This window comes from Peromyscus maniculatus, chromosome 9, assembly GCF_049852395.1.
Source record: "Peromyscus maniculatus bairdii isolate BWxNUB_F1_BW_parent chromosome 9, HU_Pman_BW_mat_3.1, whole genome shotgun sequence".
Classification (NCBI taxonomy): domain Eukaryota; kingdom Metazoa; phylum Chordata; class Mammalia; order Rodentia; family Cricetidae; genus Peromyscus; species Peromyscus maniculatus.
Genome location: NC_134860.1, coordinates 40,093,840 through 40,120,347, shown reverse-complemented (window position 1 = coordinate 40,120,347; position 26,508 = coordinate 40,093,840). Strand labels below are relative to the sequence as shown.

The 26,508-nt window shown below is 42.1% G+C and overlaps 2 protein-coding genes across 16 annotated transcripts in view; both read right to left on the bottom strand.

Moving 5' to 3' along the window:
• The window catches only part of Ppp3cb (protein phosphatase 3 catalytic subunit beta), a 46,540-nt gene extending 35,211 nt beyond the window's left edge, over nucleotides 1–11,329 (bottom strand). For 3 of the 8 annotated variants that reach the window (XM_076544721.1, XM_076544727.1, XM_076544726.1), the window contains exon 1: nucleotides 11,128–11,327. In XM_076544721.1, the coding sequence (XP_076400836.1) occupies nucleotides 11,128–11,212 (85 nt within the window). In that variant the 5' untranslated portion in view covers nucleotides 11,213–11,327. Of the gene's footprint in view, nucleotides 1–11,127 lie in introns of all 8 variants that reach the window. The other 5 variants (XM_076544723.1, XM_076544728.1, XM_076544722.1 and 2 more) reach the window with 4 other exon arrangements.
• A 2,008-nt stretch (nucleotides 11,330–13,337) lies between these two features.
• The window catches only part of Usp54 (ubiquitin specific peptidase 54), a 95,369-nt gene continuing 82,198 nt past the window's right edge, over nucleotides 13,338–26,508 (bottom strand). For 6 of the 8 annotated variants that reach the window (XR_013042324.1, XM_076544715.1, XM_016003388.3 and 3 more), the window contains 3 exons: nucleotides 22,246–22,364; nucleotides 16,565–16,751; nucleotides 13,338–14,970 (listed from right to left, as the gene is read on the bottom strand). Coding sequence is in view for 7 of the 8 variants with exons in the window: in XM_076544715.1 (XP_076400830.1) it covers nucleotides 14,411–14,970; nucleotides 16,565–16,751; nucleotides 22,246–22,364 (866 nt within the window). In the remaining variant the exon portion in view is untranslated. The remainder of the gene's footprint in view (nucleotides 14,971–16,564; nucleotides 16,752–22,245; nucleotides 22,365–26,508) is intronic. The other 2 variants (XM_076544719.1, XM_076544720.1) reach the window with 1 other exon arrangement.

Genomic DNA, 26,508 nt, shown 5'->3' with positions numbered 1-26,508 from the left:
TACATGGATTCCAGGATCAAATTCAGGTTGCCAGGATTGGGCAGCAAGTACCTTTACCTCTGCCAGTCCATCTTCCATGTTCTTTTTTTTATCTTCCATGTTCTTAAAACAAACATACAATGTTTTCTGAACAACTTTAATATGATCTTTTAGGGATATAGATAAAACCAAAGTCAAATGCTTACCTATGTAATTTAACTTACTGTACTGCCCACTTAGGTTTCAGGGAAGGGATTCAGGTCCTCAAGCATTGCACTAATGAGCCACTTGCCTAAACCTATAGAGTCCTATTTTTAAAATTCAAGCGTCAATATTCTAGTTCAGGTTGGCTTCACTATTATATAAAATTGAAATTTTTATTTACTTTGTGTGAGTATTGTCTGCATGTAGGTATGTGTACCACATGTGTGTATGTATTATGTATATATACCATATGTACGTATGTATATATGCATGTATGTATATGTACCATATGCATGACTGGTGTTCTCAAAAGTCAGAAGAGGGCATCTGATCACCTGGAACTGGAGTAATGAATGGCTGTGAGCCACCATGTGAGTGTTGGCAACTGAACCCAGGTCCTCTGTAAGAGTATCAATTGCTCTTAACCACTGTGCTGATGTCTATCCATCCCTAAAATTCAAATTATTTTATCATGACATAGAGGTCCTTCATGACTTAATACCCACCTATATTTTACCCCCATCTTTTACCACTACCTCATATTCTGAACATATTCTATGTTTCAGACATTAACTTACTTTTATTTCTTAAATTATATTAATTTAAAACTTTTGTTGGGGAATATTATTATTATTATTATTTGTTTTTTTGAGGCAGGGTTTCTCTGTGTAGTCTTGGCTGTCCTGGAACTCACCCTGTTGATCAGGCTGGCCTCGAACTCAGAGATCCACCTGACTCTGCCTCCCAAGAGCTGAGATTAAAGGTCTGTGCCACCACCACCCCGTGGGGAATTTTATTTTACGGTGTGTTACTTTTGTTTGTGTTTTATTTGTTTAACTCTGGGAAGATGTGTTACTGTGCCTGTCTAAAACACCTGATGGTTTAATAAAGCTGAACAGCCAATAGCAAGGCAGGAGAAAGGACAGGCAGGGCTGGCAGGCAGAGAAAACATATAGAAGGAGAAATCTGGGAGAGGAGAGACCTAGGAGCGAGAGGAGGTAGAAGACATCAGGGGCCAGGCATCCAGCCACACAACTAGCAACAGAGTAAGAAAGAAAGGTATACAAAAATAAAGGTAAAAGCCCAGAGGCAAAAGACAGATGGATTAAATTAACATTAAGAAAAGCTGGCAAGAAACAAGCCAAGGTAAGGCCAGGCATTTATAACTAAGAATCAGCCTGTGTGTGTGATTTATTTGGGAGCTGAGTGGCAGGCCCCCAAAAGAGTAGAAAAAAACAAACAACTACACTATTTTAGTGTATGGTAGTGCAGAGAACAGGGTTCAGGAGACAGGTATATCTCTATGAGTTTGAGGCCAGCCTGGTCTATACAGCAAGATCCAAGCCAGCCAAGCTATATGGTGACAACCTGTTCAATAGATGATAGACTGATTTACTTTGCATGTCATGTTGTTTTGCACCTTATGTTGGGGGAATTGAGACAAGGTTTCACACTAGCTCAGATTCACCTGGAATTCACTACGCCCATGCTGAACTTAACTTCCACAATCTCTCACTTGAGCCCCCAACACCCAGGGACAGATAATAAGATGTTTCATGCAGGAACCACCACACCCAGTTACCCCTGGCCTTTAAATCTCATTTAGTGTTTCATTATTGGAAACTTTTATGACATTCCTAGCCTACATTAACAGTACCCTTTATTTATTTATTTTTGTTTGTTTTTTTTTTTGTGTTTTTTTGGTGGGGGTTTCAAGACAGGGTTTCTCTGTATAGCTTTGTGCCTTTCCTGGAACTCACTCTGTAGCTCAGGCTGGCCTCAAACTCACAGATATCCACCTGCCTCTGCCTCTTGAGTGCTGGGATTAAAGGCGTGTGCCACCACCACCCAGCTGTACCCTTTATTTTTTTGGGCCAAAAACCACAGGACATGGCATATACTTATATTACAACTTTTCATCATTAAATGCCTGTCTTCTTTACCAGCTTCTGAGTGCCTTGAAAGTAAAGGGGCTAGGTCATTCATCTCTGTATCTCAAATGATCCACAATATACAGTTTATTCAATTGTTAGTATAGTTTCTAAAATACTCATACACTTTAAGACCAATTTATGTAGCAATGCCAATGTATTTATGATTTAGTCTATAAAGTGCTTTCCAATACCCAGTTCAACACGATTTTCAGATACGTCTTGTGTGATCAGATAGATTTCATCTCCATTTCATTAATGAGGTAACAGGCTCAGAGATGTTAAGCAGCTTCTCAAGGTGCAGAGCCATAGTTTAAACTAGGTCTAAATGATACTCCAGGATCATCTGTCTTTACATCAACATAGTGGTAAGTTTCATTTGACCTAAGGGGTCAATCAAAAGGCTCCTCAGGCGGAAATACTGGTGCACACCTGCTATGCTAGCACTCAGGAGGTGAAAGCAGGAGGAACAAGAATTCAAGGCCAGCCTGAGCTCAGAGACATTCTACCTCAAAAAACGAAACCAAACCACACAATAGATCAGTCTGATGTAAAACTATGGAGTAGCCACACAACCTAAGGAAAGATTCAGTAAGCACAATAACATTATTTTCAAATTTTCAAAGCATCCCATGGATCTCTTTAATTGTGGTTGTTACTTAAGTATCCCTTCATCAAATTTTGTTTCCTTCTTTGCTATTTTTGTCATGGTATTACACTCAGATTTAAATTTTTATGGATTTCCCCCTTTTCTGGATTTTAGACTTTTTGAAAAGATTTATTATTTTTATATATTTTTAATTATTTTAGATTGTTTTATCTGCAAGTATGTATGTGTGCCATGTGTATGCTTGGTGCCCATGGAGATCAGAAAGGGTGTCATATTCCCTGGAACTTGAGTTCTGGATGGATGTTAACCACCTAGTTAGAATGAGTCTTCTGCAAAAGCAACAAATAACAAGTGTTCTTAACCACTGAGCCATCTCTCTAGCCATATTTTTATAAGTGTGGACCTGAGTATATGTATGTTCACATGTGTGCAGGTGACCTTGGAGGCCAGAAAAAGCAGAACCCAGAACCACCAGAACTGGAGTGACAGATGGTTGTTAAGCCATTAGATTTGGGTGCAGAGAACCTTAAGGTCTTTCTCAATGTGACCATTCTCAGTCTTTAACAAATAACTCCAATCTGTACTTCCAACTATTAACTGTTCAACTGAATCAATCCCCAAAACAAATTTAATCTTATTATCCCTTAGATAGCGTTGTTTATGTGTTTCATTCCCATTCTCCATCATTTATCCAATATATATCTACCTCCTACTATTTAGCATGATCAGATCTGTTTGTTTTTTTTTTTTTTTTTTTCTTTCCCTTAACTGATGCTTTGGTCATCAATCTCTTGAACTACTCTACTAACACAACTAAACCTAATTAAAGCTTCTACCTCCTTTAATAATTTATTCCACACAACCTCATCAGTTAGCTTTCAAAACAGTAACAGATCACTATTCCACTTTAAAATCTTCAAAAGGAGTAACAGTGATGGCTACTATTGATTCAGTACTGTCCACATGCCAGGCCAGGCACTACAGCACATACTTTACATATACTATCTTCATTAATATGCCAGAAACTCTATAATAGGACCATATTAACTCTAGCTTAGATGACAAACTAAGACTTAGAATGTTAAGAACTTGTCTACAAGAAGTTATTCACTGGTAGAGGTAGTTTTCAATGCCAGGAAGTCTGATTCTATCTACAGTCTGCATTCTTAATCATCCAGAGGCTAGCCTGCTGTTACAAGCTTCAATTTCAGCTTTTTACCTTGGAACACAAAAGGTCCCTTTCCAACTTTATCTGCCATTCCTTGCCAAGCACCTTACATATTACTGCCATGCATTTTTAAACTCTGTACCTTTCTGTTTGTTTTCTGTATTCCATTCCTACTCATCTTTTTTCTTTTTTGCTTTTTTCGAGACAGGGTTTCTCTGTGTAGCTCTGCGCCTTTCCTGGATCTTGCTCTGTAGACCAGGCTGGCCTCGAACTCACAAAGATCCGCCTGGCTCTGCCTACTCATCTTTCAAGGAGTACCTCTAAACATTATTCTTAGTGATGCTTTCCTTTTAAATTGAGATTGTTGTCATTTCCGTTTATCATTCTAATAGCACTTTGTTCCTAACTCAAGATGTTTATTTAAATTGTTATCCCCACTTTACTAACCACACAAAGACTATCTTACTTAATATCTTTTATTTTAAAACAGGGTCTCATGTATCACAGGCTGGCCTCAAATTCAACATGTAGCCAAAGATGTCCTTGAACTTCTGATATTACCAACTCAACTTCTCAAATACTAAAGATTACAGGGATGTGTCACTATGCCTGATTTATGTGGTACTGGTGATGAAACTTGGGGCTTCCTGCATGCTAGGCAAGCACATTTACCAATGAAGTTAAATCCTCCAATTCCTAGTAAAATGCCTGGTACAAAGCATGTATACAATAAATGCTGCACAAGCAAACAACCCTACCTTTTTATTTCAATCCTACCCATCCTTTAATGTCATAGAATATTATTTTAAGATGTCATTTGTTTATGCTGTGGAACATTTGTTTAATGATGAAAAGATGTGTTGCATTCTTTTACATTGCATTTGTTTAACTGTTAAGCTGTGTTACTTTGCCTGTCTAAAACACCTGATGGTCTAATAAAGAGCTGAAGGGCCAACAGCAAGGCAAGGAAAGGATAGATGGGGCTGGCAGGCAGAGAAAATAAATATGAGAAGAAATCTGGGAGGAAAAGAAGGAGGTGCAAGAGAACAAGGAGAGGAAGACACCAGGGGCAGCCACATAGCCAACCATGGAATAAGAATGAAAGTAAGATTTACAGAAGTAAGAAAAAGAAAAAGCCCAGAAGCAAAAGGTATATGGGATAAATTAAAGTTAAGAAAAACTGGTCAAAAGAAAACAAGCCCAATTAAGGCCAGGCATTTATAATTAAGAATAAGCCTCTGTGTGTGATTTATTTGGGAGTTGGGTGATGGGCCCCCAAAAGACCAAAGAGCCAAATGAGTAAAAGAACAAACAATACATCAAGACTTTTCTCATATTAATAAATATCTATCTCCCATAAAGAGTGTAGTGGCACACACTTTTAATTCCAGCACTGGGGAGGCAGAGGCAGACAGATGAACTGGGTTCAAGGCCAACCTGGTCTTTGAAGGCTACATAATGAGACCCTGTCTTAAAAAAAAAAAAGATCCCTGGCTGGGCAGTGGTGGCTCACGCCTTTAATCCCAGCACTCGGGAGGCAGAGCCAGGCAGATCTCTGTGAGTTTGAGGCCAGCCTGGTCTACAGAGTGAGATCCAGGACAGGCACCAGAATGTCTGTCTCAAAAGACAAAAAAAAAACCAAAACCAAAACCAAAAAACAACAACAATAAAAAAGAGCCTTGCCAGGTCAGGCATTACTACATCCTTTGAACTAAGACAACTTGCTAGTTTTGCAATAACTATTAACCACATCCATACTCAAAGAAATTTATTAACTTTTTAGGAGTACTTATTTTCCCAAGGATCAAGACTTTACCTCTTACACTGCCACTATGTCCCTAAGAAGGGAGATAGTTCCTGTATAGCAGGAACTTAACAGTTACTATTTTATAACTTTGTTTGCTTGTTTGTTTTTCAAGACAGGGTTTCTCTGTGTAGTCCTGGCTGTCCCGGACTCGATCTGTAGACCAGCTGGCCTTGAACTCAGAGACTCGCCTGCCTCTGCTTCCCTGAGTGCTAGGGTAAAAGGTGTGCACCACCACCGCCCAGCTTATAACTTTGATGTCCTAAAATAAATTTTATGTACAATCAATCAACTATCAATTTGCTCAATTATTTCACCTGTGAATATAAATTAACATTTTTATGATGAAGTCGTATGATTGACACTAAAACACGTCTTATTTAATACATCAAGGTTCTTTTCACCAAACTTTCCCTTACAAGCCTTGCTTATTCATTCAATAGCTCTGGCTTTCAGCTCTCTACTAAGAAGCTGAATTTCCTTCTGGGTATTTTCTTTCTAAAATAACTTGTGACCATAGTCCTTTCTCTTCTCTTTTAAACACAAACACACATTATGGTCTCTGTTCCTTTGTTTTCTCTAGGACACATGGTACTAAAAATTTATCTTACTATGATTAAAATTTTAACAGGTAAAAAGAAGAAAAATCATTTTAAGGCGTTATCATTATACATAAGTCTACAAGATACTTTGTAAAAACTAACATTCAAACTGCTTTTAAAATATGAAATAAAAATATTTGTGGACAACAATGAAATTGTTATGTGATTCCCAAGTATGTATTAATCATTTGCAAATCTCTGGTGAAAATTGAACAATTCTAATAAAACTAAGGTATTGGAAATAGTCTGGTAAATGAGCTCTGATTTATAAGTAGAAAAACCTAAATGAATAAGGCTGCCCATTAAAAATAAATTTAAAACAAAGTACCCTCTTCAGCATTTTGGTTCAATCTGAAAATGTGATAATTTATAATTAATAAAACCTAGGAAATTGGAGGGAAATGTTGAATGTAAAAAACAATTGTTACCAGGCATGGCAGTGCACGCATGCACTCCCATCACTTAGAAAAATGAAAGCAGGAAGGTTAAGTACAAGGCCACTCTCAGCTAAATAACTGACTTGGAGCTACCTAAGAATCAAAAGGGAGCTGTGTGAAATGCCTAAGCAGGTCCAGACCCTTGCCATCAAGCCAGACATAACTTGAGTTGAACTGCAAGGACCCGTATGGTAGAATGAGAGAACTGACACCCACATGAGTGCCATGGCGTTTTTGCCACTCACACTCCAAACTTACAAAGTATAGTCATTTTTTCTTTAAAAAACAAAATGAGCCAGGCAGTGGTGGCACACACCTTTACTCACAGCACTTGGTGGGCAGAGGCAGGCAGATCTGTTAGTTCAAGGATAGTCTGGTCTAGAAAACAAGTTCAAGGACAGCCCGGATGTTACACAAAGAAACCTTGTCTCAAAGGAAAAAAACATATAAATTGTGGGTGCTAAAATGGACATAAATCTAATATGATATGATCAAGTCAGTGACAGTTTAGCTTTAAGTTTATGTAGCAAAATATGCACAATTTAGTGAGGAAAAGTAACTGGACAAATTAGGTTAAGTAAGTCTATGGGGAGCGGAAGAAAGGAATACTCCTAAATCAGGATTTTATGTTTCAATTACACCATTTTACTGATGTGGCAATAAGGTACATATGAACAGTTGCATTTTTCCTACTTTGTTTCCATTTTCTTTTTTTGTTAAGCCTACATTCTATTAGATATATTCCATTTACTTATTGTGCGTGTGTGCGTGCGTGCGTGTATGTGTGTGTGTGTCTGTAGGTCAGAGGACAGCTGTCCAGAGGAACTGGTTCTCTGCTTCTACCATGTGGGTGCCATGGATTAAATTAACTTTGGTTGTCAGGCTTGGCAGCAAGCACCTTTACCACTAAGCCATCTCATAAACCTATTTGTTTCCATTTCTTTTCTTAAAGATTTATTTGTTTATTATGTATACAGTGTTCTGTTTGCATGTGTCCCTGCAGGCCAGAAGAGGGAGGCAGATCTCATTACAGATGGTTGTTTTGTTTGGGGGATTTTTTTTTTTTTTTGGTTTGGTTTGGTTTTTGTTTGTTTGTTTTTTGTTTTTTTCTGGGCAGGATTTCTCTGTGTAGTTTTGGTGCCTGTCCTGGATCTTGCTCTGAAGACCAGGCTGGCCTCGAACTCACAGAGATCTGCCTGAGTGCTGGGATTAAAGGCATGCGCCACCAGCCACTACCCGTGTTTTGGGGAAACACAGTCTCACTATGTGGCCATGACTGATCTTGAACTAATGATCCTCTTTTCTCAGCCTCCCAAGTACCAGGGATTAAGAACATACGCCATTGTGACTAACCACATGAGGTTTTTGTTTTGTTTTGTTTTTTGTTTAAATGATTCATTTTTATTTTTAGTTAACGTGTAAGCATGGTGTGTCTGTGTGGGAGTATAAGCAAATGAATGCAGCTTCCCACAGAGGCCAGAAGAGGGCATCAGATCTTCTGAAACTAGAGTTAGAAAGCTGTGGGTTGGTTGACATAGATGCTGGGAACGCAACTCTGGTCCTCTGTAAGTACATGGGATTAACTACCAGCCTCTCTGTTAAATTTTTAAAAAGAGTTTGAACTGAGTCAGTAGCTGGACTACTAGGTTCAGAACTAAGTATAACTAACCAGGAAACCTAATCAACCATGACCAGAGACATAGAATTGCTACTAACAAGTTTAGTGACAGGCTCATCACATTGATAAACGAATCACTTAAAATATTAAAATCTCCCAAACTTATAAGTGAATTTCCTAAGTGTGACAGTAAACAAAACATTCTATATTCTCCTAAGAAGCTATATGTCTGGGGACTTGAGATGGCTCAGCAGTTAACAGCATTTACTGCTTGCTCTTCCAGAGGATCTGAATTGGATTTCCAACACAGACATGGCTGCTAAGAGCCTTCTGTAGCTCCAATTCCACAAGATCTGACACCCTCTTCTGGCCCCCTGGGGCACCACACATGTGTGGTGCAAATTCATAACAGACAGGTAAAACATCCATACAATAAAACAAGACCTTAAAACAAAAACAACAAAAAAACCTACATGTACATAAAATAGGTCTTTAGAGTTGAAGCATTGAACCTAAAATTTAAAGACAAGGAAAAGTTCCAGAGTCAAAACTATTTATATTCAATACTAATGGCAATTTCCCACTCTTATGAAATAGTGTATATGCAAAGCTAAAACAATATCCTGAACTTAAATGAAATCTGAGCTTAATTTGTTTTATTAATTATATGTATTTTGAGGCAGTTTCATTATGTAGCTCTGGCTAGCTTGGAATTTGCTATGTAGACCAGACTGGCCTCAAACTGAACAGCAATCCTCCTGCTTCTGCTTCCTGAGTGCTGGGATTAAATACATGTGCCATCATAGTATCAGGCATTTTAATAAATTCCACAAGGAAATGAAAGTTGTCTCCATGAAGAAGATACAATTGATGCACAAGGTATGTTTACTTTAAGCTTTGTAACTGAAAATTTCCAAACCAGCGCCTTTTTTTTTCTTTTTGTCTTTTGAGACAGGGTTTCTCTGTGTAGCTTTGGAGCCTGCCCTGGAACTTGCTTTACCAGGCTGGCCTCGACCTCACAGAGATCCGCCTGCCTCTGCCTCCCAAGTGCTGGGATTAAAGGCGTGCACCACCACCACCCACCCACTCACCCTTCACCCCTTACCCCTCACCCCCCCACCCCCGGCTTATGCTTTTTTTTAATGGTGTGAGCCACCACCACCTGGCCAAACATGGTTTTAATTTCAAACCAATAAACTGTAAATGGCTGTGTCTTGGGCTCACAACTCACCCCTAAGGAATCTGCCTTATGCTTGGAATCTCCTTTTTGCTTCATTAAAGCAGTATGGGAAAAATACTGCCACATATATGTCAAAGAACAAGATTCACATGAGGACAGTATAAATGCATGGTTCGGGAATATGACCTCAGCTATTATTCTGATGAAAAGCACCTGCACATGCAAGAAATATATTTTACAAAATGAAGAGGTAGGCAGTGTCCTCCATTTCAACCCCCACCCATAAAATTAAAGGATTTGATAGTATCAATGCCTTATCTTTCTTCCCTTAAAGGAAAAAAAAAAGATTGTTCAGAAAAAGAAGTTCATATACTATTCAGCTCATTCTAATGCCTAACCCAATCACATACGCCTAGATTCAAAAATATGTGTCATTCTTTTAAAAACCAAAAGTGCAGACTGAAAACTTTAAATTTAAAAAACACAAAGGAGAAAGGAGTTTCTTGTTTTAAAGTATTTTAATGGCAAACCATGGTCACAGTTTAAAACTGAGCTAACAGTGTTTAAACACTGTGCCACTATATTTGAGATGATGAATTTGAAAATAAAAATATCTTTAAAAATAAATGTAATCAAAATAACGAAATCTTTATTTTACAGTTTCTGTTTATTGACTACACTATATAGCAAAGAAAATAATTTCAAGTTCTTACAGTATTGTCTGTGGTCGACATACTCTCTCATTAAGCTTGGACTCTTAAGGACCTCTTAACTGCCTATCAATTTCTCTATTTTAAATAATTCTGTTTCAATTATCCATTAATCCCTCCCTGGCTGAGAAAGATTTCACTTCTTCTTCTAGAGAGTTATGCCCTATGTTTAGAGGGGACAGAAACCCTTTCTAATCAGTGTTGACGGCTTTTTAGACTACCTACTACTTCCTATATATGCGACTTTGTGCCTATAGAAATGTAATGCGATTTCCTCCCCTGCTCTGCCGTTCGAAGTCTGGGCTCTTAGATCCCGTCTGGATCCTTCAGCCTTGTCCCATTCCATATGGTTCCCCCAGTGTCCGCGCGGGGCGGCACCTGACGACCGCACGCGAACGCCCTGCGGCAGACGCTCGCTAGGCGCTGTCACCGGGGAGCAGGCGTGGGCCAGACCCCGGGCGAGTTGGACGGCTCGTCACGACGACGCGCCGCGACGGAGATCCGGGGCCCCGCGGTGCGCCCGGCAAGCCGGTGTGCAGCTGTCGCGGAGCCGGAAGCTCACCGCGGGCGCTGCGCCGGGAACGGGCGGTGCAGGGAAGAAAGGGGCTCGCCGCGGCGGGCGGCCGGCCGGGCGGGCGGCCCCGGGCCCCGCGTGAGCGACGCCCCGCGCAAAGCCCCCGCCCCGGCCCGCAGGGCGAGCGGGAGCCCGCGGAGCAGCCACCGCCGCAGCCCGGCCCAGCGGGGACCCGCCCAGGGGCCACTCCCCGAGGGAGGCAGCCAGTCACTCGCCCAGCCCCGCCGGGCCCGCTCCCGAGGGGACGGACTCCCGCCCGCCCTCACACCGCGCCTCACGCCAGGCCCCCAGGGCTCTGGCCACCTCTCACCTTTGACGACGCGGTCGGCCCCGAGCGGGGGCGGCGGGGGCGGGGGCGGGGGCGGCGCGGCCCGGGCCGGCTCCGGGGCGGCCATGCTGGGCCCGGGGCTCGGCGAAATGCCGGGCCGGGCGGGGTTGGGGGCGGGGGCGGCGGCTACCAGAGCCAAGCGGCGGCGCCGCCGGGGAACATGGCGGACCCTCTTTCCCTTCAGAGGGGCTAAGACCGTCATGCACCGCGCGTGCGGGGGCGGGGGCGGGACAGGCTCTAGGGACTTGAGCAAAATTACTGTACCTACTACCGAAACGCGAGCAGGCCAAGGGATCAGGTGAAAATTCCTTGCATGCATAAACACTTGACAGTAAGGAGAGAGTGCAGAATGGATTTAAGGGCTGCGATGAGTGCAAGGAAGAAAGGACATTTCCCTGGCCTTCTTGGAGCCCAGGAGAATGAAGAGACGTAGTCAGAGCTCAGAATTTCCTACTAGTAGACAAATATATGACAATTTACCTACAAAACCATAATGGTATACTGGAGAAAAGAATGAAGGAGTCATTCTAGACTAAAGAAGTGGCATTATCATTTAAAATGGAATTTATCCTGTAACCTCAGACCTAGGGAGTCAGAGGAAGGCAGGAACTCTGTGAGTTCAAGTGTAGCCCGGTCCAACCAGTCAGGGCAACAAAGTGAGGATCTGTCTCAAAAAAAAAAAAGGCCAGGGTAGGGTGGGAGAGGTGGGCGCTTGGCATAGAATTCTGACCCTTGCATTTAGAGTTTGGAATGGTCAAGAATCTGAAGGCATTTAATTAAGTTCAGCACCAGTCAGGGGAAGTGAGGGAATGACACCAAGAGATACTCACCTGGGAACGCCACAGTCTCACTCTTAATTCACGCAGGGAAATTATCACATAGTGTATATGTGACATACATGTATGTGAAATATATGTGAAACATATGTGGGATATATATGGGGAAGAGTTGGAAAGCAGAGACTAGGTAGGTAGAAAATTGAAAGTTAGTTCTTTTATCTTTGTGCATACATAGAATTTGGACCAAGGCAACTTACAGAAACAGATCAAATTGACCAGCATCTATGAGGTCAAGGAACAAGAACAGACCATTCCATCAATACTGGTTAGTGACTATGAGATGGCTCAGGTGGTAAAGGCACATGCCACCAAACCCAGTGATGGAACCACAGGGCACACAGGTGAAAGGAGAGAACCGACTCCTACAACTTATTCTCTGACCTTCTCTGTCCCTCTCACACTACACAAATTAACTACAATTTTATAAAAGATTAGAAGAGTGTGTATGACACCAGCTGTGTTGGATGGCTCAGGGGCCAGCTATCTACTAAGGCCCATGTGTCTACATGGTGTAGGATCCAAATAGGATGGAGCAGGAATCTGTCCCAGACAATGACTGGGGAAGCAGTAGAACAAAGGTCTCGGCATCTTTTACTTCTTTGTGTCAATCAATGAGCCTGAGTTCTGGGATAAATAAGGAGGGAAAACCCAGCGGACATTCTTTGCAAAGGGAACCTACCAAATTATTTTATGTGTCTATGTGTCTTGCCTGCATGAATGTCAGTGCACCACGTGTTCAGTCCCCACAGAGGATAAAGAGGTAGTTCTGTTCCTGGGACTGGAGCTAAAGAAGGTTGTGAGTGGGTGCTGGCAATCAAACCCAGGTCCAGTGGCTGAAGAGCCTGTTCTTGTAATCACTGTGCCATCTCTCCAACCACTGCAAAATACCTTTTAAGGGAAAGGGACTTTTGGGGGTGTGTCATGGGTGAAGATAAAGTGTACCATCACAGAGATATTTTGACTCTTAAGGGGAAAAGGAGTGGGGTCATAGGAGGAGAGCAAGGGGTGGGGGCACATCACAAACCTGTGACGCAGAGAGAAAGGGCACCATGAGCAGTACTTGTACCGCGAGTGAGTATGTCAGGTCAATGTGAATGCCCAGAAAATCTTAATAAGGGGAAGGAGCAAGTGTGTACTGTACTGAGTGTCCAGGCAGGAAAGGGATGGGAAACATGCTAGCAGCCATAACAAAAGAAAAAATACTCTTATTTAAGGATATATTGACTCCAACAGTGACTATTTATTTTCCAACTCCTTTTTGGCTATTCATTTTCACTTGGTCAAAAGCCATTTTATATAAATGTCCAGGCCTCCTGACCCCAGAAGAGCAAGAACATACAAAAGGACAAGAGATTAAATAGAACTATCTTATAGATTTATTAATGAAAAATACTTTACAAAAACAGTATGCTTTGCCCTAAAATAGTTTAGCTGACTCTGAGAGTTTACAACAGCGATGAGCAGGTGGCAGTAATGGCTGTGCTGCTGAGGACAGGAGGGTGTTAGTGTGCCCAACTCCATCTGTTCAGAAGGGCCAACACTATCGGCAGCTCCACATTCTAGGCCTAAAGTCTGAGTCACGAGGAAGGCTGACAGCCGTAATACCTGGCAGCTGGGCTTCCCATCCAGATGCAGTCAGAATCATGACGGCAGGGAAGAAAGAGTCCAGGCACTAAGTATAAGTAGGGAATATAGTAGGGACCAAAAGATGAGGGCTCAGCTGGGGATCAGGGTATAAAAGGAACCAAGAATGAAGTAATGTCTTAAACACTAAGGAACAGCAGGTGTCCAGAGGAATAAAATAGGTTCAACGTTAAAGTGGCTCAAATCAAGTCTGAAGCATCAGCTGCTTCCATTGGTTAGAGGAGCCAAAGTTCTGAGTTTTCTTTTCTCTTTTCTCACCTCCCCGCCTCCCCCCGCCCCCCAGGGTCTTATGTAGCACAGACTAGCCTAGAACTTGCTATGTAGCCAAGGATGAACCTGAACTTCTGATCCTCCTGCCTCCACCTCCCATGTGCTAGGATTACAGGTGTGCACCACCATGCCCAGTTTTACATGGTGCTAAGGATCTAACCCTGGGCTTTGTGCATGTTAGGAAAACACTCTACCAACTGAGCTACAGTCCCAGCTCTAAAGCTGGAATTTCAAACATTCCCTCTCAAAGAAGCAAACACCCTTAGGAAAAGCCAATTCTTTTGTTGTGGTGATTTTGCTTGGTAAAGCAGTCTCTTTTAGCCCAGTCTCCGGCCTTGAACTGCTGATTCTCCTGCCTCTAGCTCCCAGCTGCTGGGAGTACAGGCATATGATGATGGACTGAAGGTGCCAATTCTACGTTGAGATGATCACAGCGTAACTGGCAGGTTTCAACTCTGCCATGGTACAGCTTTATAGAGAAAGGTGTGGCTCCAGGAAAGGGAGGGTGGTCCTTACCACCTGCTGTGCGGGAGAAATCTTGCCCTGTTCTGCTCTCTTCCAGGGGCATTTGATAGAAGAAACGTAATTCTCTCCTCATCAGTCCTCCTTTGCCTACGCTGGGAGGGGTAAGTGCTCTGTCTCCAGTCATCATCTGGGGGCATATCTATTCTTCGAGGGCCAGGTGTTCGAGACCCCAGGCCAGGACCTGAATTCCAAGCTGACTTAAGGGGTAAATGAAGACTGCTGGATGGTGAGGACACTGGGTGAACAGCAGGAGGCTGTGAGGGTGAATGGAAAAGACTCCCCCAGGACTGAGCATGAGGAACGTGAAGGCCCTGGCTTCGTTCTGGTAGTGTGGCAGTGTAGGTTAGCTGAGGCTTGCATGCTGGCGTAGTTAGGACTCTGGTCCCAACATGCTGGTTGGTCTCTGACCCCAGTCCCCAGGAAGCATCAGTTCTGGAACGATGGGGTAGACTTCGGTAGTTCAAAGTCCTTCCTGTGTACTTGACCCCTTGGGGAGTTTCATCCCTGTCACACATAGCCAGAAACTGTGGGACACTCCTCGAAGATCCTAAGAAGAGAAAAGAACCCCAAAGACTGAGTGAGTATCTTTAGAAAAGAATTCTCCTTCCCAAAGAACTACTCCTGGCTGTTTTGCCCAGTTCTTTACTTGTCCAAGAATACACGCACAGGGAAAAAAGAAACCTGGTTTTGCTTTTGATATATATACTTAATTTTTTTTTCCAGTACTGGGGATTGAACCCAGGGCCTTGTGCATGCTAGGCAAGCACTCCACCACTGAGCTATACCCTTAGCCCTAAAAACTCCTATATATTACATTAAAATCAATCTCTTCTATTTTGGGGGAAATAAAACAGTCTCTTGGATATTGCCATACCTACCTCCACGGTAATCTTTCTCTAACACACTCATGCACACACATATATAATGCCTGCACGAGAGTGGCTAGTTAATAGAACAAATATATCCCCTTGCAAACTCCTTCCGCAATTACACTAAAATTTCACTTGGCTTCTCTTTCTTTTTTAAAAGATATATACATTTGTGTGTGTGTAGGGGGTGTGGGTGGAGGTGGAGGTGTGTGTGTGTGTGTGTGTGTGTGTGTGTGTGTGTGTGTGTGAGAGAGAGAGAGAGAGAGAGAGAGAGAGAGAGAGAGAGAGAGAGAGAGAGAGAGAGAGAGAGATTGATTCTCTGTGTAGCCTTGACTGTCCTGGAACTTGTTCTGTAGACCAGGCTGGCCTCGAACTCACATAGACCCACCTGGCTCTGTCTCCTGAGTGCTGGAATTAAAGGTGTGCACTATCACTGCCTAGCTTTTTTTTCCCCCTTTCATTCACTTGGCTTGTCTTAGCAGTTAGGTCTCCTTTACTTAAATTCTTGTTTTTGAATTTCTGAAATCTCTGCTGTTGTGCATACCACTCTTACCTCACATACAATATAGAAAGTCTTTTCTATACATTTCTTTCACTATGGCATTTGTGACATTGTGGGCTGATAATTCTTTACTGGGATCAGAAAGGACTGCCCTGTGCATGATATGATGTTTCAAAGCATCTTCATCCAACATCTGTTAGATGCCAAGTGGTATGTCCTCTTTCCCTACTGAGAACCACAGACTTCAATGTAAGTTAAACCCATAAGGAGGAAAAAGTGAGCATCACTGATCTGTGGAGGTCAATGGAAGCCAGAATGGTGCTGCCCATCTTCCTCGGACCGTCTGGACCTGGACACAGGACACAGGACATGGGTTCTCAAGTACAGTGTCTTTCTAGTCTTCATTCACTTCTGTCCCCATACACCATCCCTCAGCTGAAACTCAATAAATAGCAGGGGAGGAAACTAGCTCAAGAGGTGACACTTTCAGTCCGGGGGAGGGGCCCAAGACTAGTTCCTAACTACACTTCACACTTAAAACCTTACTGCATCACGACTGAAACAGTTAGGTTCACTCTCATGAATAAAGAAGCATGGTGTCTAAAAATGTATTCAGTCATACTTCATGAAGATCAGTGCTTGACCTTAAAACAGCAATTCATATATTCTTTCCATTCCACCTTGGGACACCCTACTTTCCCAGTAGGTACACATTTTGCCCCTGAAAAAGAATCACATTTTAGCAGATAGTATTAGTTTAGGGGTGTTACCTGGGGGTCTATAGGGCTCCCCTGCCGTGCTGGGCATCAGAACATCAGGGGACAGGAACTTTGGTTGGGGAGGGTAGAGTTTAGGATCAAGGAGCAATACAGGAGGGTCATGGATGACAGGGAGGGAGGAGGAGCTGGAACAATGGTGCCCGGTTTCCAAAGTCTTTTTCCTCACGTTTGATGAGTCCTTTCAATGAGACAAGACAGAAAACCACACAAAGATGAGGGTTAACATGGCAGATGTGGCTGGATAAACACAGTGAGGAGCAGGGAAAGGGAAGACACTAGAGCACAGCACCCCTTTTCTAGAGAGGGACGCACACCGCTCCACTCCACCCGCTGTGGCTCTTCCTAGGAAACGCCCAGGGCCCTCTCCTTCTACCATCTCCATCACATCCTCTACCCCAAGTCCACCATCTGGGTCTTTAGCAATCTATTTAATGCTAACAGTACAATTAAAGAGATTCTCATAGGAGCTGAAAGCTGGGCATGTTGATCCACGCACACCCATAATCAGAGCACTCAGGAGACTGAATAGGACTGCTTTGAGTTTAAAGCTAGTTTGGCCCACAGAGTAAGTTCAAAGCCAGTCTGGACTACACAAGCAGTACCCTTTCTCAAAAAAAGAAAAGAAACCACAACCATGAACCAAATAGGGGTTGGGGGTCTAGTCTGACTATAGAGTAGGCCCTAGGTTCAATCCCTGGTACCCCCAAAATAAAGGAGACCGAGGACAGGAGAGGAGAAAGAGAAGGAGGTGGAGGGGGTATTTGAACAGACTAAGGGACTGAAAAGAATCTACACTGGGCACTGAACTACCTACTGAAATACACAAGTGAACTCTTCTCCACCTCTGCCCAGCCACAGCTCCATTCCACAGCTGCCTCTTCTGTTTGCCATTTCTAGTTGCTTATGCCCTGCCATGGCTCCATTCACTTTTGTGGTGAAGAGCTAGAAATATTTCCTTTATCATCAGAAGCATTAAAACATCCAAAATTGAATGAAGTTTTCAAAACTCCTCTTTCTTGTACCATACTTTTCTAAGTTACTCAGACATAAACATTGGTGTTGTCCTTAACTTCCTATTTCCATTCACCATCACCAGAAAGACGTTTCTACTTATGGATTTCACATTTAAATTTGCCTGGACCACTGCAAAAGCCTTAATCTGATCTTCCCATCTCCTGTTCCTGCTTAAGGTAATCTGTGTTACCTGTCACAAGGTCCCATGTGACCCAGTGTGACTGATCTCACCCAATCCTGTATTGTCTCTATGCCCTTTACACACCCTCATTTTTCTTTTTTTCTTTTTCTTTTCTTTTCTTTTTTTTTTTTTTTGTTTGTTTGTTTTTTTGTTTTTTCAAGACAGTTTCTCTGTGTAGTTCTGGTGCCTGTCCTGGATCTCACTCTGTAGACCAGGTTGGCCTCGAACTCACAGAGATCCGCCTGGCTCTTCCTCCGAGTGCTGGGATTAAAGATGTGCACCACTGCTGCCCCCTTCTTTTTTCTTATTTTATTATTTTGAGATGGAATCTTGTTATGTAGCCCAGGCTGACTCAAAGTTAAAATATACTGCTGTGGGATAACCCCTCTGTATGCTGTGAATATGTTTTATTACCACTGGTTAATAAAGAAGCTGCTTTGGCCTAGAGCAAGGCAGGATAGAGCCAGTTGGGAAATCTAAGCAGAGATACAGGGAGAAGAAGGGTGGAGTCCGGGGCAGATGCCAGCAAGGCGCTGGAGCGACGACAAGATATACTAGAGAACAAGTAACGCTACAAAACCACATGGCAGAATAAAAGATTAATAGAAATGGGTTAATTTAAGTTATAAGAGCTAGTTATTAATAAGCCTGAGCAATAGGCCAAATGGTTTGTAATTAATATTAAGCCTCTGAGTGATTATTTTAAAAGTGGCTGTGGGACCGGGGAGAACAGAAAAACCTCCATTTACATAAAACACACCTGCCTCAGCCTTACAAGTATAAATATTACAAGCAAGCACCATCACACCTAGCCATTCTTAATGTCTCTCAAACACACCAACTCATCCTATCTCAGGCATTTACACCAGCTTTTCTGTTACCAGGAATATTCTCTCAGGGCCCAAAACTTCCTATCACTGAAATCTCTGATCAAATGTTAATTAATTCCTCTCAAAGATGGTATCTTTACTACCCTAGCCAAAAACAGCTCTAAGGAGACATTACCTCTTTAACACCTCATTCCTTTGACCTACTTTAGTCTTCATTATCATACTTACCACTGTCTTAGGTTATATAATTTGCTTATTAAGTGTCTTTCTTCTGTAGAGTACATTTAATTTCAGTATCCCTAACATCTGAAACAATGCAAGGACTTAGTCAACAAGACGTCGTAAGTCAGTTACCACCCATATGCCAGTCTACTGAGCTTCCTTTCCTAGGCGGCAAGCTGCGCAAGGGCAGAACCTGTGTTCGCTCATCAGCTGTGTTCCTAACAGTACGAAAGTGTCTCACGGAGAAAGGATTTCTAGTACCATCCCCATTTCCCCTTTGAGCTCCTGCCGCCTTTTCTGTATTGTTTTAAGCTTCTTCAGAAAAAGAGCCACTTTACATGTGACACTCTTCACAAGAACGTCCTAACCATTGCCTATCTTTATCATGCTTTGCCCTCTTTCCAGTGGCTAGGAGTCCCAACCAATTCTCAACTTCTAGTCCATAGGTCTCATACTCAGACAGTACAAGCTATCTTCAGGAATGAATAATATGCCCAAAAAGAATTGTGTAATGCTCCCATACAATTATCAACCCACAAAACTTGACTACCATCCTTGGTTCCTGGCACCAATCTCATTCTTCTTTACGTCCTACCTGACTCCCCACTATATAACTTCTCTCTAGCCTCTCCAAGGCCTTTGTGATCCATGGCTGACTCTTGCTTATGTTCTTTCCTGTCACTTGTCAACTCTTCCACCACTTCTCCTCATCAGACGTTCTAACCCTGCCCTAGTAAATTATCCTCTGTTAATCCAATGAGGATTGACTTCAATTCCCTTTGCTTGGTATAGCCCTTTTTCTTTCCCCATGAAGCCTTCCCTGATACGTCACCTCCTCTATGACGGTCTCAGAGCAGCACGTATTTAATCGCTTTATAAAATTGTTTGTGTGTTTATCTATCCCGGTAGTAGACTAAAAGCTCCATGAAATGAGAGACTGTTTCACTCATTAACCACAGTCTCCCCAGAGCCCAGCAGAGCATCAAGTATATAAGTTCAATAAGCATTGTTTTAAAAGGATGAAGAAAATCAATAAATAAGTGCATCATACACCAGACAAAAGCAAACTCCTTAGGAAAATAACACCTAGATTAAATGCATTGGAAATATGTGAGAACAAATGCTATGCCAGGGAAACCACCTTTTCCCAAAAAGGAAGAGGAGAAGTAGGAAGAAGAGGAGGAGGAGGAGGAGGAGGAGGAGGAGGAGGAGGAGGAGGAGGAGGAGGAGGAGAAAATGTTCATTCATTAGGAATTTACACTTGTAACCTTTCGAGTTTCTTTTGGGAGGAAAACTGGATATGAAGGTCTGGTAGAGTAGAGACGGCTTGCGCTATGTATCCTTTTGAAGCTTTTTAATTGTATCATGTATTTAAAACCTATTTTAAGGGGTTTAGTGTGTATAGTTAGGCAACAGAGAGTTTGCCCAGCATGTGAGGCCCTAGGTTCAGTCCTGGTACTACAAATAAAAAATAAAGGAAGCTTGATATAGTTAGTGGCACATGCCTTTCATTTCCAGCACTCTGGAGGCAGGGGCTGGCAGATCTCTGTGAGTTCAGCCTGGTCCACCAGCCATAATGTATATAATAAAAACTATAATAATAAAGTAAACAAAATAAAATGTTTCTATATTTTTATCAAATTGACCTGGTGGACAAGCTTCAAAGCAGAATGCTTTGTATCTGACAGCTATAGTAATGAAAAATCAACTTGTTTTTAAAAAGTTATGTAAGAGTCTCAGAAGAATAGATTACTATAAACTCAGCCAACAAGGAGTATTTGAGTTTGTTGATTGATCTCCACTGCTTGGGTACAGTAATGACAGTAATCCCCAAGGTCTGAAGGTGAAGACAGGACAGCATCACAAGTTCAAGGCCAGCATGGTCTACACAGTGAATCTGAGAACAGCCAGGGCTATATACATAGCAAAACCCTGTCTCAGAAGAAACCAAAACCGAGAAATAGAATAAAAATAAATTTATGTCTCAAAAAGAGGGGAGGGGAGGCATTTTTCTTTTAGATAATACATGTTTACTTTTCACGCTTACTGAACCCTACTCACTCAGTCATACACTAAGCTGTAGAGAAGGCAAAGCCCACTTCACCTCATCTTCTCCTTCCTTTTACGAGTACAATGAGTCTCACCCCATCAACAGCTTTTGCTTCTCAGAGTCTTCTTAAGACTTCCATTCTTAAGACTCCGATTTTGAAAACTTGGTCCAGAAGTGTAGATCTAATCACGGAGGAGTGACTGGATCATAAGAGTGACAGCTTCATCAGTGGTTCATTCACTGATGAACACATTGGTAAATGTGCTATTAACGTATAGATGGAGCCAGGCATGGAAGCGCACACCTTTAATCCCAGCCTCAGAAGGCAGAGGCAGGCAGATCTCTGTGAGTTCGAGGCCAGCCTGGTCTAGAGTAAGTTCAGGACAGCCAGGGCTACACAAGAACCCTATCTCAAAAACAACAACAACAAAAAAGCTACGGACTAATTGGAGACAGCAAACCACTTAAGGTGTGCCTTTGAAAGGTATTCCTGTCCCTGTCCCTTCTGTCACTGTCCCAGCTTCCTGGCTGCTGGGAGGTAAGCAGTCTCCTTCTCCAGGCCTTCTCTAGCATATGTTCTGCCTTGGCTCAGGCCCAAAGCAATGGAGCTACTATCAATCACAGAGAGAAACTTCTAACATCACAAGTTGAAATAAATCCTTCCTCCCTTGTCTCCATAGATATTTTATCAGAGATAAGCAAACTAACACAAGTCTTCACATACCAGGATCCCATTAAAAGGGCTGCAAAACATGTAAAACTGCTCTAGGAAAGGACCATCCTCTGGACTTTGAATATATATGTGTAAATAAGGACTACGTGTCCTGATTCTGGATAACGTACATACCTTTCCCCAAATGGTAACTGTCAGTTTCTCACTGCTCTTTCACCTACACTGCATTTTTACTAGCAAGGAGGAGGAAGATGCTATGAACAGATGAATCCCGACTCTACCCACAAAGCTATGGGAAGAGACCTGAGCTGCCTCCCTTCCTGAGAAAAGGCTGCCACTTAGACTGTGAGAGGCAGCCTCCCCATCTCCCCTGCTGAGAACTCGACAAGCTGCAGCCTTCAAACACACAGACACACACACACAGGCAGGGTTAAGACGTCAGACCTGTGGGTTTTTTTCACCCAGCTCCTGTACTCACAGATAGGAGAAAAACTGGTTAACAGTTTTTAGACAGATTCCAAAGGCAGTCGCCATGTGGTAGCCTCCTCTCGCTCAAAAGCAGCCCGATCTGAGCTCACATTCTCCCCGGAGCCTCCTATCACCGCGCCTGTGCACCAGCACCCTTCCACCAGCCTCTCTGCGTGCCTTCTTCTCTAGCACAGCACCCATGTCCAGCACCTTAGCACCAGAGGCTGCTGATACCTGAGAGACAGGCGCTGGGCTCGGTCCATGAAGAGCATGCTCCATCTCTGCTGTTGGAGTCTTTGAGAGATCAAGACCAGGGGCTGAGTGCAGTCTCCTCCCCACGCCATCTGCAAAGCCTAAGGAAGAAGACATAAAAACAAGCTGAAGCCATTTCTCCTCTGGGGCCTGAAATCTGAGACTGGAAGCACAAGCACCAGAGTTCTTTTACTAAGTAATTAATATGCATCTCTGAATCCAATGGGGAGCATGCTCTTTGAATCGATAAACAGCAAATCTCAGAATATGGATAAATTCCTATCGGCCAAAAACTACTAAAGAAATTGCTAAGAAAGCAGCTCTAAAAACCATCTGCTGAATATCCTCCATCCTTCAACATTTCTCCTATGAATAAAATCAGTTTTGTTTTGTTGTTTCTTTTCAAAATCTATAGATGTGTAGTCTATAGAGGAAATTATCTGACATAGTGATCTTCTAACGTACTGTGGTAAGAAGAAAGGAAACAATTAGTATCTCTGGTTTAGTTCAAAATTTAAATGATCATAGTCATTGTAAACCTGCTTCCTTGGATATAACAGGGAAGTGAGTTCCAGAGTCTGATAGTGTTTTAACCAGAATTGGAACTCAATGTTTTCAATGTTCAGCACAGTATTCTATTATCTTCTGATGCCCTCCCACTCTCTGAGCAAGATCACTTCAGGAATATTTGGCATGTGTGATATTCTTTATTCCCACCTACCTTGGCTTTTCTCAATCACTTGAATTATAAACAACCATTAATACGGCTCTAAACTGATATGTGAGCCCCCCACCAGGGGCTGTCCCCAATCCAACTAATTAAGACTCTTGAAAATACACCTATCCTTGACCTACATTTGACACGCACATGCGTGCGTGTGCGTCCACCAATTCATGTCTGCTACTTTGATACATATGCATATGTACACAAACACACACATGGCTTCAATATACTGTTCATGTAAGTACTTCAGATCAATTATTTTGGATATTTCCTATTACTTAATGCATTGGTTCTCATAACAGTACTCATTTATCTGGGAACTTGAAAAAGCATACCTTCTCAGTTACAGTTCAGTTGTATAACACTTGCATACATGAAGCTCTGGCAGGTTCAATCTTCAGTGGATGGAAAGGGGGAATGGACAGGGAACAAAGACAAGACACCACAGATCTGACTCAGAATGTTTATGGTTGAACCTTGGGAATTTTTGCTTTGTTGCTGTTATTGTTGTTTTTCAAGACAAAGTTTCTCCGTGTATCCCTGGCTGTCCTGGAACTCACTCTGTAGACCAAGCTAGCCTTGAACTCAGAGATCTACCTGTCTCTGCCCGCTGAGTGCTAGCATTAAAGGGGCAAACCACAACTGCCTAGAGGAAGTTTTTATTTTTAAAAGGCCTTCTAACAAATAAAAAAATTTTAAATGTAGCCTGGTGTGATGACATACAACTGTAATCCCAGTACTTATGAGGTAGAGGATAAAGAAGTTCAAGGCCATTCTGAGCTACAGGAGAGTAGTTCAAAAAATGTAAATAAGGAAATAGAGAGCTGGAGAAAGAGTTTAGCAGTTAAGAGCACTGGCTAAGCTTCCAAAGGACCTGGGTTTGATTCCCAGCACCCACACAGTAATTCACAACCATGTGTAAAGCCTGTTCTAGGGAATATGATTCCCTCTTTTGCCCTCCACAGGTACTGTACACATATGGTGCACAGACATGCATTCCAACTGCTGCAGGTTGTCCTCTGAGCACAACCTGTGTGCTAAGACGCAAGCACATATATACACACTAAATAAATGTGTTAGTTTGTTTTCTTTTTGCACTACTTTATTATTTTAAGTGTATGAGTGTTATGTCTACATGTGTCTGTGTAGCACTTGCATGCAGTGGTCCCAGAAGCCAAAAGAGGGCACTGAATCCCTTGGAACTGGAGTTACACACAGTTGTGAGCTGCCATGTGGGTGCTAGGAATTGAACCTGGGTCCTCTGTAAGAGCAGCAAGTACTCTAAGCCACTAAACCATCTCTCAGTCCCATATAGCATTTTTTTTTTTTTAATTTTTATTTTTCCATGGTCTTGGAGATTGAACCCAGGGCCTGGTGCATGCTAATTAGCTACAAGTTCTACCACTGGTTCATACTAGGCTAGTAGTGTCCTTTGATGTACAAAAATTTAACTCTGATGTAGGAGTTTATCTTAATATTCCTCCTATAGCCTGTTTTCTTGGTGTCATATCTAAGAAACTGTTGTCAAATCCGGGTCTTAAGGCTTTTCTCAGAAGGGTTTTTTTTTTTTTTTCCCTGATTTTCATACTTCTACCTTGTAAATCTTTAGATTGAACATTCAAACTCAAGGCCATTTTTAAAACTTACTTATTTTTATTTTATGTGTATGGTGTTTTGCCTGCATCTATGTCTGTGCACCACATGCACACCTGGTGCCCCCAGAGAATAGAAGGGGATATCAGATTCCCTGGGACTGGAGTTACAGATGGTTGTGAGTCATCATGTGGGTGCTAGGATTGAACCTGGGTCCTCCTGAAGAGCATCCAATACTTTTAACCATTGAGCCATCTCTCAAGCCCCCATAAATGATTTTTTTTTCTTTAAGAAAGAAATAATATACTGCCTGATATGTTACAATGACTACAATGTGACTAGGCACATTTTAGTTTATAATAATGATCTTATGTAAAAAAATTAAAATCTTGTGAGGAGGGGAAACTATGTGTGGAGATGTTATGGCAGAATCAAAATTGGTCTTTTGTTCATAAAGTACCAAGTTAATCACCTTGGAAACTGGTAAAAAGTACTTGAGAGTTTAATTATAACATTCACTTTTACTGTTTTTAACACATTAAAATTTTTCTTTTCTTGATTTTGGAAACAAGAGTTTCACAATGTAAGCCTGGCTGACTGGAACTCACTGTGTACACCAGACTGGCCTGGAACACACTGCTGCCATCCAAGCACTGGGATTAAAGATGTGCAACAGTACATGTGGCTTGCATTTTTCTTCACAAAAGCTACTTTTAATGTTTTAATAGACATAGATACAAAGATTTCTGTGCAACTTGAAGGTACTACAAAATTTAGAATATAAAACAAAAGCAGAGCTTATACAATTCTTCAGAAACTAATTATGTCAGTATTAATCAGGTCACAAAACATCAAACACTGATTTCACTCATAGGAAATGTCCAGAACAAATCAATGTATATAGGAAACATTTGCATTTCCTTGGAGTAAGGGAGAGGGACAAAGGACAAGAGGCACAGAACTGTTGCTGGATAGGAGACGTCTCTGGAAGGTGATGAAAACCCTTTAAAACTGGTTGTGGTAGGCAGTTAAGAGCCCTGGCTACTCTTGTAGGTTCCCAGCACCCACATGGTGGCTTATAACCATGTGTGACTACAGTTCCAGGGGATGCCACGCCCTCTCCTGGTATGCAGGTACCAGGTATGCACACTGTATGCAGACATATGTGCAGGTAAAATACCTATAAACATAAAATAAGATTGGTTGTGGTAAGCTGGCATAGTATTTGCCTTGAATCCCAATACTCTGGGAAGCTGAGGGAAGAGGATCCCCATAAATTTGAGGATAGCTTGGGCTACATTATGAGTTCTATACTAACCTGGACTACAGTCTCAAAACAAGAAAAAGTTTTGCAATAAAAAAGGTCAAAGGTAAACTTATACTGTGGAAGTGATGACCTGATGCTTTGAGTTCCTCCAGTCTTGAATTCATGACAGACTTGAATTACAATCCAAAACAAACCATAGGGAAAAGAAATTGCTAGTTTATACATTTTTAGAATTATCTAAAATGAGAAATGTTATAGTAAATTGATTTTATTGTTTGTTTACTTTTGGGACAGAGTCTCACTATGTATCCCTGGCTGTCCTGGAACTCACAGAGATCTGCCTACCTCTGCCTCCCAAGTACTGGGATTAAAGGTGTGTGCCACCACGTCTGGCTTTATTTTAAGTATTATAAAAGTTTTCTGGTTTTGTTTTATTTTATGTTTAACATTCAAATAGTTTAATTTTGTAATGCATTATTGTAGGAGATACTAGCTTATTTACTTTTATGTGTGTCTATGATGTATGTGTATGTGGGTACACAGAACAACTTTGTAGAGTCAGTTCTCTATGTCCATCTTTTTCTCTTAAAAATTTACTTATTTTTGGCCGGGCGGTGGTGGCACACGCCTTTAATCCCAGCACTTGGGAGGCTGAGGCAGG